The following is a 15181-nucleotide window of genomic DNA, read 5'->3' as shown; positions in this document are numbered from 1 at the left end:
GTCGCTCCCAGCCCTTCTGGGCATCACCCCGCCTGGCGCTTTCGTACCGACGGCTGGGACCCCAGTAGGCGGGTGGTCTAAGAGGAGAGAACCGAGTTACCTGGGCTAACTCACCAGCCCCACCGCGCAGGTGGCTCTGCGCCCGCTCTCTGGCATCACTTAGGGTACACAGCTGGGCTTGGAGGAGTTCGCCCTGATTTTCACAAGTGCACATGTGAATCGAGTCAGGGAGCATTCAGGGGTTTGGTCTTTGTGAGCTCGCTGTTCTCCAGCTAGACCCACTTCTCATATACCCCAAGGCTCTCTTGGGGAGGAGTGTGGGAGAGTGGGACTGGGCGGAAGTTATGGCTAGAGCTGTTGTGAGCACACATCTTTGAGAACAGTAAATGCTTTGAATGTGTACCTTTGAGGTAGGTCTGGAGAAAGAAAGGTCTGAGAAGGGGTGATCCTGAGAATGGTGTGCCTGTGTTGGAGGGGGTGGGAACTAACTGCTCAGGCTGTTAATATTCATTCATTTCTCTGAGAGCTCTTGAGTGTTTTTGGCCCAAGCGACGGTCATAGTTTAGAAATGAATGAAACTCAGGAAGTTAAGGAAGGCCCCCTGGAAGTAGCACCTGGGCTGTCCTACAGGTTGAGTGGAAGTTACCAACAGTTACCAAGGAGGGCTTCCCCGGTGGCGTAGTGATTAAGAACCCGCCTGCCAATACAGGGGACACGGTTCGAGCCCTGGTCCGGAAAGATCCCACATGCTGCGGAGCAACTAAGCCCGTGTGCCGCAACTACTGAGCCTGAGCTCTATAGAGCACAGCCTGCACTCTGCAGAGCCCACAAGCCACAACTAATGAGCCCGTATGCCACAACTACTGAAGCTCATGCACCTAGAGCCTGTGCTCCACAAGAGAAGCCACCGCAATGAGAAGCCCGTGCACCGCAACGATGAGTAGCCCCCGCTTGCCGCAACGACAGAAAGCCCGCGCGCAGCAACAGACCCAATGCAACCAAAAATAAATAATTTTAAAAAAAGAAAAGAGTTACCAAGGAGGATGGCACCAAGACTACTCAGACAAGAACACAACACTGAAATGGACGCCACACAAGTGCCAGGTAGGAATTATTGATGGCAGAGAGAGAAGGTAAGGCTTTAGAGAGGAGCAAGGATTCAAGCTGGGCTTGAGTGGCTGACAGGATTTTACCGGGCAGCAGTCATGTGCACAACAGTTAGCAGGAACAGGGTGTTGGAGAGTAACTGGGGCAAGACTTTTCATCCTTGAATGCTCAGTGCCAAACTTGGCCTGTGAGTGTCCTGTGAATGTTTGTGAAGGCAGTAAATGAAAGGGAAGTGGTTGTCAGGGCCTAGAAGGTCTTGAATACTTGGCTTTAGTTTTTTGAGGTAATTGGTAGGTTCCCTCAGACAGCTGCCCAAATGTTGAATGCTTGTCTTAATTGCTCCAAGACTCTGGTCCCGTAAAGGGACAGGATTATACTTCCATGTGTTAATGCTGATTAGGTTCTACCAAATAAAACAGCAGTAGCTTAATCTCAGGGGTGGTGTGCTGGCACTGGCTCTCTGAAGGGTTATTCTCAGTAGCACAGGGATGGGTGCGAGCTGGCAAGGTCCAACAGGGAATCCCTTAAGTCCAAAGATGCTGCTGGCTGTGCAACTTTCCGGGAGAGAAGCAAAGTGGGCTGTTTTTCTTTTTCTACTAATATCAAGTACATTAGAATGATAATACAGGCTTCAATCTATCAAAACCTTTTCCAGTTTTGACTCAGCAAAATCTCAGACTAGTTCTAGAGCCCTTTTTGAAAACACATTCTCAGAGAAAGCTAAGTGTTATTCGCATTATTCCCATAGTTGTATCAGGAATTTACTCTTCCTGGAGTCAAAAGTGGTAGATAACAAATGTCAGGAGAGAAAAAGGCAACAGGGTTAAGAGACACTGGGACTGCCACTACAGTCAGGAAAGAGCTCACTAATGTGACATTTCAGTTCTCTAAAGGAAGGGAGTTTCCAGTTAGTGATAACAGTGAGGCAGGAGCTTGACTGGAATGTAGGCCACTGTGGCTCACGATTGATCAGGAGGATGAATGCTAGACACCAGAGGGTAGGGAGTGGCATCCAGATCCCTTAGTGCCTCACTGGTCATTGTAGGGACTTGTGTTTTTTTTGCACTAAGAAGCCACTGAAGAATTCTCAGCCAGGGAGAGACAAAATGTAACTTTATGGTTTAGAGATCACTCTGGGTCCTGAATAAGGATTAGACTGTACGGAAGCAAGGGTAGCGGCAGGAAGACAAATTTGGATGTGACTACAATAATTTAGGTGAGGGATTTTAGGGTCAGAATGAAGGTCCGGTGGTATAAGAGTAAATATGAAGGGTTCAGATTTGATTTTGCTGATGGGTTGAACGTAGAGTATAAGAAATGGGAACCTAGCAAGGACCGTTCTGAAGCCCTAGTGGAAATGCAGACCTGGGGGCTTCAGAGTAAGCTTAGTTCTTACAGACTTTTAGGAATCTCTCCTTTCTCCAGTCTTTTTGCCCTTCATAACACATATCATATGTATTTGTCCTGCTCCCCTCCAACAATAGAGAAGTTCCTTGGCAAGAGGAATTGTTCACTGGTGCATGCCCGGCTTGCACAAGCAAGACTCCTTACATGAACAGATGAACAACCCCATTAAAACAAATAGTAATGTGGATGTCATAACAGAAAGAATAGATTTTCTTCCCAAAGTACAAATTCTTCCACTAATCTCATGTAATATATTCTGTTGGGTATATAACCACACAGAAAACAACAGCCATTTCAAATGAGTTGGTTTAATTCCAGGTGGTACAGAATTCAGGATAGAACAAGGACTTAAGAACACACTTTGGCAGGATTCTGGGCTGGGTTTATGCGGATCTCACAGCTAAGGTAGAAATGGCTGAGAAGAACTAAAGACAAGATGAACCACTGTATGATTTTTTTTTTTTTTTTTTTTACAAAAGTTTATTCTTAAATGTACAATAGGTTCCAAGACAACACTTCATTCTAGCTATAGGTGGCAACAGATGTTATGGCAGGGAATCCAGATGTTTAAACAGGAATGGAACTAAGGATCATCATTGCCTCAGGCACAAGGAACAGCTTACTTTTTGCCAGATTTCTTAATTCCGCCTGTTGCTGCAAAAGGAAAAAAAAAAAGTCTCATCCAGGGAAAAAGACAGTTCTATGGCTGAAGCCCCAGGGGCCTGATAAGGATCCTAATAAGGTCCAGCTCTTTGTACTGGGCATTTTTTTGGATACAAGCATGCACAGGGCTTTCCCAGTATTATCTATTCTGGGCAAAAGTAGAATGAGAATAAGGCAGGGCACGGGTAATGGCTGTGCACTGGTCTGGATCCCAAGTGTGTTGTGTATTTCAGACTGGCTCACTTAATCCTCATCCCCTATCAACCCATTTTACAAATAACAAAGTCTCAGTGTTAGGTGTTGTTCAAAGTTATAAACTGGTATGTGACAAAGCCAGGATTCCAAGCTGGGTAGCCTGACTTCCAAGTCCATACTCTTAAGTGTCATATCACACATCACCTTCTGTATTACGATCCTGGGATCTGATTTACTCACTACCTTTATTTTACCCAATTTACAAATGACTGTATTTGGCACAGGGTAGGTAATTTAACAAACAATTATAGAATTAAGTATGCCTAATATAGAAATGGAAGTCCTAAAGGGCTGTGACAAAATAAACCTTAAAAAAAAAGTAGATGATGCTCAATAGAAACAAGTAGTACAGGATTTCACTAAGGGTTGGGCTTCTCCCCATACATAATCACAGATTAAGGGAAGGTGCAAGATACCTCACATCATTCCAAAAAGGAATCTCAATATCTACAATCTCAGCGCTGTGTGGGTACACAAAAATGACTCAAACCCACTAGCATAGAGGTCTTGGGAAACGCTGAATGACACTCCCACCATCCCAGCCTTCGTTGTCCCTAGGGTGGCTCAGTGATCCAATAGGGTATAGATAACTGTTGAGAAAATAATCCTATTTTGATGAATGTAAACAGGATTTAAGAAGCACAAAGTACAATGACTGACGGGTTTTAAAAAAATCTTTTGATATGTAATCAATTCCTCTTACACAAAGACAAAAAAGAGGCAGAATGGTAGAGAATTAAGTTAAAAAACATATAGCACAATAGTATGCCAACAGACTTGGACTTTATCCATTAGACTAGGCGCATCCAGCAGTGAAAAGGCTCAGGATGCAAAAGTATTTTGCTAGAGTTTTAACAATACGATTAGTAAATTAAGAAATGTTACAAGCAACAAAGAAGCAGTGAAATACGAATTTGGAGCAAGAAACTGTAGAGGATATCTGGAAACTCAACTGTACTAACTTGTGTCTGAGATATATAAATTTCTGTATTTCCATTTCTGCCACTTCCCTAAGCAAGAGAAGCCCATACTGGGTCTGACTCCCGCCCCCTCTCCCGCTGCTGCGAAACCAAGCCTGGCTAGGGCCGTCCACTACAGCGGACACCAGCAAAAGGGACCTCGCAACTCACCAACGAGGCAGGACACGGACATGCTCGGGCCCGTAACCAGACTGATGCTCAGGCGTTTGTCCGGCTTGAGCTCTACCCAGCCCTCACTTACCCAGGGGGCCTTTCCCCGCGGCCTTCGCTTTTAGCTCCTCGAGTTTCTTTTGCTCCTCCTTCTGTTTCTGCTTGAATGCCTTATCTTCCTACGGAGAGGGAGAGCGGATTCACTCCCGGCGGATTTCTCAGACCCTCCGCGCCCGCCCACGCCTCTGCGCCAGCCCTCACCTCGTCCATCTCCTTGGCTTGCTTCTTGGGCTGCTTCAGGGGCTTCTTCTTGCCACCTGCGTGCGACACGAGCACGCTCAGCCTGGCCCCCGCCAGGTCCCGTCCCTCTCCGCCCCGCCCCACCCCATCGTCCCCGCTCACTTACCTCCGCGACCCGACATGGCGCCTGCCGCCCCTTCCCCAGACCCTCCACCGGATGCGGGGCTCTCCGTCCCACCCCCTGAGCCTATACCTCCATGCGGGCCCGCAGATTGGCTCCTGGTTCGGAAGTTGCGCTCCCGCTGCCGGAAGCGGTCCGGAGGCGGGCACTAAAGGGTCAGAGATCAACTGAGTGACTGGCGCACGTTTGGGTTTGCGGCTCCGGCGCAAAACCCACCAGGTACTGGGGAGGTGGGGTGTCTTGCCCGGGGAGGATCCAGAAGCCGCGAGTGGTTTTTAACCGCAAGCGCTAAGCCTGGGACTGTGCACGGGGAGAGGACTGTAAGTAGAGGGAAGGGCTTGTGCAAAGGCCTTGAATCTCGGCGCATTCCTTACAGTGTGGCTGGTGGGAGATGCGAGGGAGGCAGCAGAAATGGGCGGGGGCTAGACCACCTGTTTCTAGAGCTTTGGAGGCCACCGGAAGGAGTTGGGGTTTTATAATATAGCCCGGGATGCGATATTTTTGCAAATTCTGTTAATTCATCCAGTACATTTTTGTTGAGTGTGTGCTATATGTGTGTACTTTAGGCACTGAGGATGCAGCAGTGAACAAAACAGTGCCTGCCCTGGCAGAGCTGCCGTTCTGGTGGGTGAGACTATAAGTAAATAAGTGAAATGCATACCACGGGTCATGTGATATGTGCCTGGGGAAAAATAAAGCAAAGTGGTTAAGGTGTCCTGGGGTGGGAGTGGACAGCTATGACATTTGAGCAGGACTTGAAAAAGAGAAGGGAGCAAGCAGTACAGATAGGAAACAGGTGGTATGAAGCCCCTGAGGTGGGAATAGCCTAGCATGTTCCAGCAACATAAAGAAGCTGGGAGTTATATGAAGTGAAAGATATGTTAGCTAACCTTGTTATGGTAAACATTTAGCAGTATATACATTTGTGAAGTCATCACATTGTACACCTTAAACTTTTACAATGTTGTGTGTCAATTTTATGTCAAAAAAAAAGACCGGGGGAAAAGGTCCATGTGACTGGAGCAGAGTGAGGAAAAGGAGACTGGTGAGAGGAGAGAAGAATGAGAGCCAGGAGGTGGATGCCCTGTAGGTCATGGAAAGGATTTTTGCTTTTACCTTGAGAGAAATGGGGAACGGTTGCAGGCTTTGAGCAGAGAGAGACATGGTCTGACCATGTTTTGAAAGCACCACTGCCTGCTCTGTTGACAGTAGGGGCTAGAGTAGAAGCAGGGAGACTTGTCAGAGGCTCTTAGGATAATCCAGACAAAAGATGTCAGCCGTTGGGACCAGGTGATAACAGTGACAGAGGCAAGAGGAAGAGGGATTCTGGATTTAGTTTCAGAGGTGGAGGTGGCATTTGTTAACGGACTGGATGTGAGGAGCGAGAGAAAGCAGAGTCAGGGATGATATGAGAGTTTGGGCCTGATTGGTTTCCATCAACCAAGATGGAGAAGGCTGTGGGAAAGGCAAGTTTGGGAGAGGAGGATAAGATCCCCATCAGCCTTCCAAGCAGAGACATGGAGTGAGCAGTTCGATAAATGAGCCTGGAATTCAGAGGAGAGGTGTGGGCTGGAGAGGTCCGATTATAGTTTGTTTGGGTTTTATTTATTTATTTATTTTTGGCCACGCCACGTGGCTTGCAGGATCTTAGTTCCCTTACCAGGGATTGAACCCGGCCCTGGCAGTGAAAGCACCAAGTCTTAACCACTGGACTGCCAGAGAATTCTGTCTGTTTGTTTTTTAGTAATAGCTTTATTGAGATATGATTTACATACCACACAATTCATCTACTTAATGTGTACCATTCAGTGGTTTTAGTATATTTACAGTGTTGTGCAGCTATCCCTACAATCAAGTTTAGAACTTTTTTGTAGATGATTTTTCAAGCCACAGGACTGGATAAGAGAGGAGCCTGAGGACAGAGCTCTGGGGCACTGTGTGGAGAGGTTGTGGAAGGGAGTGGGGACTGGAAGCCAAGAGGAGAAGGTGGTTCAAGAAGGAGGGAGCTATCACAAGGCACAGGCTGCTGACAAGGCAAGCAAGATGGGGATGGAACTGATCATTGGGTTTAGCCACGTGGACATGACCTGGACAGGAGCAGTTCAAGTGTCCTGGTGGGTGTGAAGGCCAGAACAGAGGGGGGCTGAATGAGAATGGGAGAAGAGGCACTGGAGACAGCTAGTGCAGGCACTTTGTCAAGGAGTAAAGAGGAGCAGAGAAGTGGGGCAGTTGCTGGAGGGAGTGTCAGATCAGTTAGTGCCTGAGGAGGGGAGAGGATATGGGACCAGTGTCTGAGGAGGGGAGAGGATATGGGACCTGGGGCACAGCTTGGCCTTTCCTAGAGCAGGAATTATTCATCCTGAGGAACAAGAGAAGGTGACGATGAGACAGACATTGGCAGGTGGGAAGGTGTGGTAGGAGTTTATGGAAGTTCTCTTCCAATTTTAAAATATTTTCTTGGTGAAAAATGAAGCAAACCATCAGCTATACAAGTGAGGATGAGGTACTGGTGATGGAGGTTTGCGAAAAGGGCAGTTGGTAGGAGAGAGTCATCTGGATGGAGTAGGAGAATGGATGTGGAGGGGCAGCGTCCTGAACTTGGCCCAGGGCTCATTTTGGCCTCTGTCCACCTGTCCAGCCTCTCCACCCACTCTCCTCTCTGCTGCACAGGTCATCCTTCAGATTTTAGACAACTTCAAGCACTGTTCCACTTTGTCTCTGTGCCAGGAACATCTTCCCTTTGCTGGTTGATGGGCCTGTGAGACATCTAAGTGGGGAGGAGCCAGGAGACAGGCTGGGTGGGAGGCTGAGAGGAGGGACTAGAGTGGGGGAACAACTTGGGATTCGTTGGTGTGTCCCGTCACGAAGCCAAGTCCCTGCTGTCTCCAAGCTTATGTTCTAGTGAGGGGCGAGGCAGTACATGAAGAAGGCAATATGTGTGTCTGGTGGAGAAAAAGAAAGCAGGTAAGGTGGCCAAGGAGGGAGTGGTCAGGAAAGGCCTTATCAAGAGGTGATGTATGAACAAAGACGTAAGTGTGAGGTGACTGGACTTGTGGAGGAAGAGCGGTCCAGGCAGAGGACATGGCAGGGCACAGACCCCGTGGCAGGATTGTGCTTAGCGTGGTGAGGAAGCTGGAGTGGAGTACGTACAGGGATGGAGAGAAGGAAGGGGATGAGGGCTGAGAGGACCGGGGCTTGTTGGCCAATGGCAGGACTGGTGTGCATGCCAGGTGATAGGGGAGCTGTCAGGGGGTTTTGCACCGAGGGATGTGATCTGACTTGGGAGGTAACAGAGCCTCTGTTTGCCATGTGAAGAACGGCTCTGAGGGGCAGGGGAGGAAGCCATGACTGTGTAGGAGGCTTTAGCTGTCTTCTGTGCCAGGGATGAGTGACCTTCCTAGGGTCCAAGATTGGGCTGCTGATAGAGGAGGAGGCTGAGGGGAGTGGTGATTTCAAAATGAGAGGGTGTTGAAAGCTGCAGAGGTATTGGAGAAGAAATCTGAGTAGCACCTGCTGGATCTGACAAGGTGGGAGTTTTGCAGGGCTTCAGGAGAGCAACCTTGGTGGTCGAGTGGGATCAAGAGAGAAGAGGGCTGAAGAAGTAGTGATAGACAAGGGGGACACCTTTCTGCTGAGCGTTGCTGAGGAGGGTGGGTGCTCTGCTTTGATGAGGGGTACACCTGCAGGATTGTTGTGAGGCCACAGCTTGTGTGCAGTGGTCACTGGCCTTGAGGCCTAGGAGGCTGGCCCGACTGCTGGGCCATGGGTAGCATGTGCTCCCTTGGGCCTTGGGCAAGGGGCACAGGGGTTTGGGTGCAGCACCAGCTTGGAACCACTGTCACAGAGATGTCCCCTTCTGTGGCGCTCAGCTCAGGCTTTTGCCAGGAGGCATGTCCCTACCCAAGCAACTTTGTTTTCAAGAGGGTCAGAGCTTCTCCAAGCATGGCACCATGGGGAGGAGGCTGGGATGCTCATCGCCTTACATCAGGGAGGTCCTTTCTTTGTAACTGGAGCTCTTCTAGTCAGTCTTCCTGTCCCCCGCTCCCTTTGCTTACCTCTCTCTCTGGCCTGGTCTTTTGGTTACCAGGTGTCACTCTGACAGCCAGAGTCAGTACTTGGGGGCAGGGGTGGTTTGGCCAGACCAGAGTGCTCTGGCCCAGGTTTGCCCCGGGAGCATGGGTCACCTGGCCCTCTCTTTGGGGTCCTCGGAATTCACTGCTGCTCCTGGGCTCAGGCAAGGCCTGACTGGATGATGAGAGACTCCCTGTGCTGTTCAGGTAACAGAGAAGTAGGATTGTTGGGGCCCAAACATCAAAGCAAGGTTGAAAAGGGAAAGATGAAAGAAACTTAACCTGTTGGGCAGTTACTGAGGTTGGAAAGAAGGAAGAAAGCTTATGGAAAGTGAGAAATGTGAGTCTGGGAGTTGGTCACCCGGAATGTCTGGGCTTGAAGGGCAGAAGGAAAGTTGGTGTAAACCTAAAAAAGCTGTCCTCTATGAAGAAATCTGGGTTGTTTTGTTTTGCTTTGTTTTCCCCTGGAATTGTCTTTTCAGAGGAGAGCTGAGGAGAGAGTTTTCTGCCTTGGGACATGAACGACCTGTGTCCCAGAACAGAAGCGAAACTGCTTCGCCAGAGTTGAGGCAGCCCTCAGGGAGTCTGGGAAGCTGGTTTTGATAGTCATTTATAGAAATCTTTCCCCCAAATCCCCTCAGTCAGTTCCACAGTTTCCCTAGGAGTCTTTGGGAATCTTTGTGGGGCTCTGTTAGCATGGACACAACGCAGGTTTAAGAATTTTCTTTGAGATTATCAGAAAACTGGACACCAGGATTCTCATGCAGATCACAACAGAGACCTGGGGTTGTGGGAAGGTGGGTGGAATGGGAGGATCTGGGTTCATGTGGCGTCACGGAGAGAGATGGAAGGCCTGAGCTCCTAAATATGCTCTTCCCTGACATGCTCCATTGTCTGGGGGCACCTGGTGAAGCCTGACCCTGGTGGCTGCCACCTCTGGGCCCAACAGAGTGGTGCGCAGTTTGGACTTTCTAATGGAAACTGTTCAGTTCAGAACTGTCCCTAGGACTTGAGATCTGACTTAAGCCCAGCCTTTCTCGGCTGTGAGCTGATCTCTCTGGCATCCCCCCACAGATCTCCCGATGACAGGGTGCAGCCCTGTGCTGGCCATGCGGCACGTCGTGGGTGTGTCTCCCGTACTGGTGCGGAGAGGCCTCCTTGGAAGGGACCTCTTTATGACCAGGACTCTCTGCAGCCCAGGCCCCAGCCAGCCCAGAGAGAAAAGACCTGAGGAGGTGGCCCTCGGGCTGTACCACCGCCTCACAGCGCTGGGAGGAGCCCTGGGGCACAGCATTCAGCAACGGGCGTCCTCCATGGCCAAGACTTGGTGGGACAGATATGAAGAGTTTGTTGGACTCAGTGAGGTTCGAGAGGCCCAGGGAAACGTGACTGAGGTGAGGAGGGGAGCTGGGGTGGTTGGCCCTGCCCTCTGACTTGGGCAATGTGGCCTGGAGGCTCCTGACAAGTAAATTACCAGCCACAGATGCTGGGAGGCCACGTCCAGATTTGCCTTTTCTTGAACACATACCACTAGGAGAGGGATCTGACTCGTTTCTCACACGACAGCCTGGCTTTGATACTACCGGGGTGAAGGGCCCTCCTCTCCCCCATGTAAACAAGTTGTTGTGTATGCTATGTACCAGTGAGTCCCGGGCCATTAACATCCTTTCTGTGAGGACAGCAAGCACTTCCTTCATTGACTGCTTGGGGGTTGGTGGTGAGAGTTACCTGGCGGGTTGCTGCATTACAGTGTCCTCAAAGCCCCATGTGTGATTAAAGCATCCCTCGTGAAAGTAGAGGCCCTGGGAAACATCAGACTGTGGTTGTCAAGTCCTTTGTGGCAGTGGAAATGCGTTCCGCCATCTCTGTTCCCACTCCCACCTAGGCGCAGACCAGTGTAGTGGGGTGGGAAGAACCTGGGGTTTAGCCGGAGGTTTTGAGGCACAGTGCTGTCTCTCCCCTTGGAGGCCATCACTTTGGCTGAGCCGGGGTTTCTCTGTCTCTTGAATGGAGGCCAGGGCAATGCCTGTCATGGCGTTTGGCGTTGTTGGGAGGTTGTAGCTAAGGTAACACACATGAAGCCGATTAAGAACATAAGGGCCTTGCTCTGGTTTGTCAGACTAGAGTCAGCTGGGTTTGGTGGACACAGATTGTATGCATCTTTAGCTGTTTTCAGGTTTCTCAGGGGCATGTTATTTCCACTTGAACGGACAAATCCGGTGATTCTGATGGGCAGGGCCCGGGGCTACACTTTGAGGACCACTGGGTGAGCCAGGATTATGTGTCTGAGGGACTCTCTTTTCACCCTTTGTACTGACACCCCACTAACCTCTTCTCCGCCCAGTCTTGTTGGGAATGGAGCCGAGGCTGTGTGGGCATGGAGAGAAGGGGCAAATGGCCTCTGTTGTTCTCTCTGCAGGCAGAGAAAGTGTTCATGGTGGCTCGAGGGCTTGTCCGGGAGGCTCGGGAGGACTTGGAAGGTCAGCAGGCCAAGCTGAAGGAGGTGAGGGACCGCTTGGACCGCATCTCCAGAGACGATAACCAGTACCTGGAACTGGCTACTCTGGAGCACAGGATGTTGCAGGTAGGCCCCTTCCTCATCTGGAGAGGGACCCTAGCCTGGCAGGTCATGGAGGGGCGAGGTGGGAGCCCTGACTAGTTAGGGGGTCAGACACCTGGTGAGGAGGTAAACCAGAAGCCCCTGTGGAGGGACTGGGCCCCAGGCTTCCAGAGCTTCTCCACGCACTTCCTCCTGGAATACTGGGATCAGTGGTCCAGGACAGTATAATCTGGACCCCAGATTACTGAGGAGGGAGCACCATGCAGGGGTCTGGCCCAGAGAGCGCCGGACACTTCCCTTCTGTTAGACACATTCTGTAGACACCACTGCATGTCCGGCCAGACCCAAGACTGCTTGGGGAGGATAGTGCCACTCACCTTGACCACCCCCAGTTCCTTTGCTCCTCCCTCCTGACCAGGCTTATGCTACCTTTACTCATTCAACGTGTTTATGGAACATGTAATCTGTGCCAGACGTGAAGCTGAGCCCCGGGGACATGGTAGTGGGACATCTGCTGGCGGCTGCTGGGCCAGGTTGCTGCTATATGACAGCTTTGCTTCTGCAGGAGGAGAAGAGGCTTCGTATGACCTATCTGCGTGCCGAAGACTCCGAGCGGGAGAAGTTCTCCCTCTTCTCTGCAGCTGTGCGGGAAAGTCATGAGAAGGAGCGCACTCGGGCTGAGAGGACCAAGAACTGGTCCCTCATTGGGTCAGTCCTGGGGGCCTTGATTGGTGTGGCTGGCTCCACCTACGTGAACCGTGTGCGGCTACAGGAGCTGAAGGTCTTGCTTCTGGAGGCTCAGAAGGGGCCTGTGAGCCTCCAGGAAGCCATCCGAGAACAGGCGTCCAGCTACTCCCTCCAGCAGAGGGACCTCCATGACCTCGTGGCAGACCTGAGGGGCCTGGTGCAAGCTGGGCCTGGGCAGAGCTCTTTGTCCCAGGCAGGTACTTCCCCCACCCGAGACAGAGACACAGAGGTCCTTTCAGCTGCCTTGAGAGAGCAGCTCAGCCATTCCAGGCAGGTCCATTCATGTCTAGAGGGTTTACGAGAGCAGCTTGATGGCCTGGAAGAGACTTTGGGCCAAGTGGCTGGGGTGCTTCAGCTTGCAAAGGCTGCAGCGCACCCAGGCCTGGTGGAGCCGGCAGATGGGGCCCTGTCTGGGTCCTTGCTGGAACAGGGGAGCATGATCTTGGGGCTGTCAGACATGGAGCAGAGGCTAGAAGCCCAGGTCAACAGGAACACCATCTATGGCACACTGGTCACCTGCGTGACATTTGTGGCCATCCTGCCTGTGCTGTATATGCTGTTCAGGGCCAGCTAGCCCCTGGACCCACCTCCAGAGGGAGGAGGTATGGATGTGGATTTAGTTAGAGAATGAAGCAATGAAGTGAGCCTTCAGGGGTGCACTCAACCTCAGCCTGAGTCTGTGTGGCTCACCAGCAGACATACTTTGCTTTTTAGGCAACACTCATTTACATTAACTATCGAAAATTTGTGATAACGTCCAATTAAAGTGTCTTTAAGTTTGTCTTATTTAAAGTAATTTGTTAGACTGGGTTTTGCCCATTGAAAATTGAGATTTGGGACTCGAGGGTTGGGCCTGGAAGTAGGGTAATCGCCCCCTTTTAGTTCCTCTCTCATCTCTTGGTCTTGCCCCCAGTTCAGGATCATTTTGGATGTACTTACCGCTTGAGGCCTGGATTTTCATTTTGGATTTCCTGGCCTGTCCTCCACTTGCCCAGCCCTCCTGTGTCACGTGGCCCATGATTTCCAGTGAGTAAAACCTAGCCTGCTTCCCACCCATTGGTGACCATGGTTACTGCCCCTCTTCGGGATCACTTTCTCTGCCATGTTGGGGAGAACTTCCTGTTTCTAACACTGGAGGAATGATCAGAGGAGAGCAGGGAAGAGAGACTGGGGGAATGGTTGGTAAATATTGCTGGGGACATAATTACAGGGATTGGTGGCCAGTCTGGTTCCCTGGTGCAGAGAATGCTTTGGGCAGCACCACTTGGGCTGGTGTCGTCCCACACACAGCCTAGGGCTGACCTCTACAGCCTTGGGCAGAGTTCAGCCCACCAGCAGTGTGAATGGTGAGGCAGTGATGGGGAGGGACCTCCCAGAGGTGGGAGGTGCAGTTGGGGGGGCATGGAGGCAGAGTGCCCTGAGAACCCTTTACCTCTTCCTTTTCAGTGGAGAACAGCAACCTTTGACCTCCTGGGATAAATGGCCATGGGTGGCCTTGTGTGTCCTTGACTAAACAGGAGCAGTGGGGAGGCACTCGGCTTGCACTGTGGGTCTGGAGAACCCACCCTCTCAGGGTGCACTGAGGTTGTGTGCAGGGTCTGCAGGTAGGGGCTTCTGTGGGCTGGGCAGAGCTGACTCACAGCAGAGGCCTGTGGAGCCAGAAGTGCTTCCATGAGATGCCCTCCCTCTTGGGAGCCTGTGCTCAGGCCTGGGCAGTGGGCATGGCCCAAGTGGCCCCATGGGTGATGTGAACCTCTGAGCCCCTGGTCCCTTGATCATTTGGTCACTCTGTCCACAGCATTGTTTTCTTTTTGTAATGGATTCCCCAGGAGGGCGTGGGATGAAATGACCTCTGCACTTGGGATGTTCACCCTCCTGATGGGTAGGAGGTGACTTGTCTGTGTATAGGTGAGGGGTGTTGTGGGGTTTGGAAGTCCTAGGTCCCCCTCTGGGGTGACGTAGGTCCTAAAGGGTGTGCACTTGAGTGAATGGGTCTGGGGAGGGGAGGATTCCAGGCACATGGAGGGGGCCCCCCACAAGCTGCACAGCCAGGAGAGGCAAGGTGGGTGAGGGCCTTGAAGCACAGCAGCTTGGCTGAGGTGGTGATGGGTGTTGGGGAGTTGTGGAGCATAAAGTTAGGGAATGAAGTGGAGGACCCAGAGGGCCACTCTGATGTCCAGAGGCCAGGGACGAGGGAACCAGGGAAGGGGTGCCATCCTGGTGGGGACAAGGTGCTGAGTCATGGACCCAGGTGTTGGAAGAGAAGGTGGAGGGAAGGGAGCGAGCCGAGGAGTTGGGGAGGGAGAATTTGGAAGGCAGAGTCGGGTATATGAGAATGATGACTCTTGATGGGTGGCAGGTGGGAAGAGGGTGCCTGTGATTTAGCTCTTCTGACAGCAGCCAGTATGGATGACCAGAACCTTCTGATTGAGGCTCCCCCAAGCCTGTGGAGGCTCTGGGGGCTTCCAGAGTGATCTCTGTGTGACAAATTTTGCCTCCCAAGAGGCTGTCCCAATGGCCATGAGCCAAAGCTCTCCAGAAGTCCTAATAGGATGGACTAGGTCCTGGCTCCTGAGTTTTTGCAGTGGGCAGGGCAAGGTATGGAGGGCCCAGCAGAGGGCACACCTGGGCCTCAGGAGAGAACCCAAGTGTACCTCCTTTGGAAGGCCCAAGTATTTGCAGGTGAGGGAGTCCAGACTTGCCCAAGGCTTCTTAGCTTGGGGCGGGCCCAGGTACAGGTCTGGAAGGAAATGTGCCCTTGCTTGTGCACTTTTGCAGCGGTGTGCCCTCCTTTAACAGCCGGGCTAGGTGTGGTATCACC

General features: G+C 51.3%; 2 protein-coding genes across 6 annotated transcripts; one reads left to right on the top strand and one right to left on the bottom strand.

Annotated features, from left to right (window-relative positions):
- Nucleotides 1–33: 33 nt before the first annotated feature.
- Nucleotides 34–13829, top strand: CCDC51 (coiled-coil domain containing 51). Of its 5 annotated transcripts, none has more exons than XM_079933312.1 (5): nt 5119–5202; nt 5550–5607; nt 10128–10447; nt 11473–11637; nt 12179–13829. In XM_079933312.1, exons 3-5 carry the CDS (start codon nt 10136–10138, stop codon nt 12932–12934), a joined length of 1233 nt encoding a protein of 410 aa, XP_079789438.1. In that variant the 5' UTR covers nt 5119–5202; nt 5550–5607; nt 10128–10135; the 3' UTR covers nt 12935–13829. The 5 variants fall into 5 exon arrangements, with proteins under 5 accessions (XP_079789440.1, XP_079789438.1, XP_079789439.1 ...); XM_079933316.1 differs by having other exon boundaries at nt 5154–5202; nt 10249–10447; XM_079933313.1 differs by lacking the exon at nt 5550–5607 and having other exon boundaries at nt 5147–5202.
- TMA7 (translation machinery associated 7 homolog) lies at nt 2935–5071 on the bottom strand. The gene is made up of 4 exons (XM_079933317.1): nt 4969–5071; nt 4824–4879; nt 4654–4741; nt 2935–3168 (listed from the first exon to the last, which is right to left on the bottom strand). The coding sequence occupies exons 1-4, from the start codon at nt 4982–4984 to the stop codon at nt 3134–3136; spliced, it is 195 nt and encodes a 64-aa protein (XP_079789443.1). The 5' UTR covers nt 4985–5071; the 3' UTR covers nt 2935–3133.
- Nucleotides 13830–15181: the final 1352 nt, after the last annotated feature.

Source organism: Stenella coeruleoalba, assembly GCF_951394435.1.
Source record: "Stenella coeruleoalba genome assembly, chromosome: 10".
In the NCBI taxonomy this organism is placed as follows: Eukaryota; Metazoa; Chordata; class Mammalia; order Artiodactyla; family Delphinidae; genus Stenella; species Stenella coeruleoalba.
This window is presented reverse-complemented; position numbering and strand designations above follow the sequence as displayed.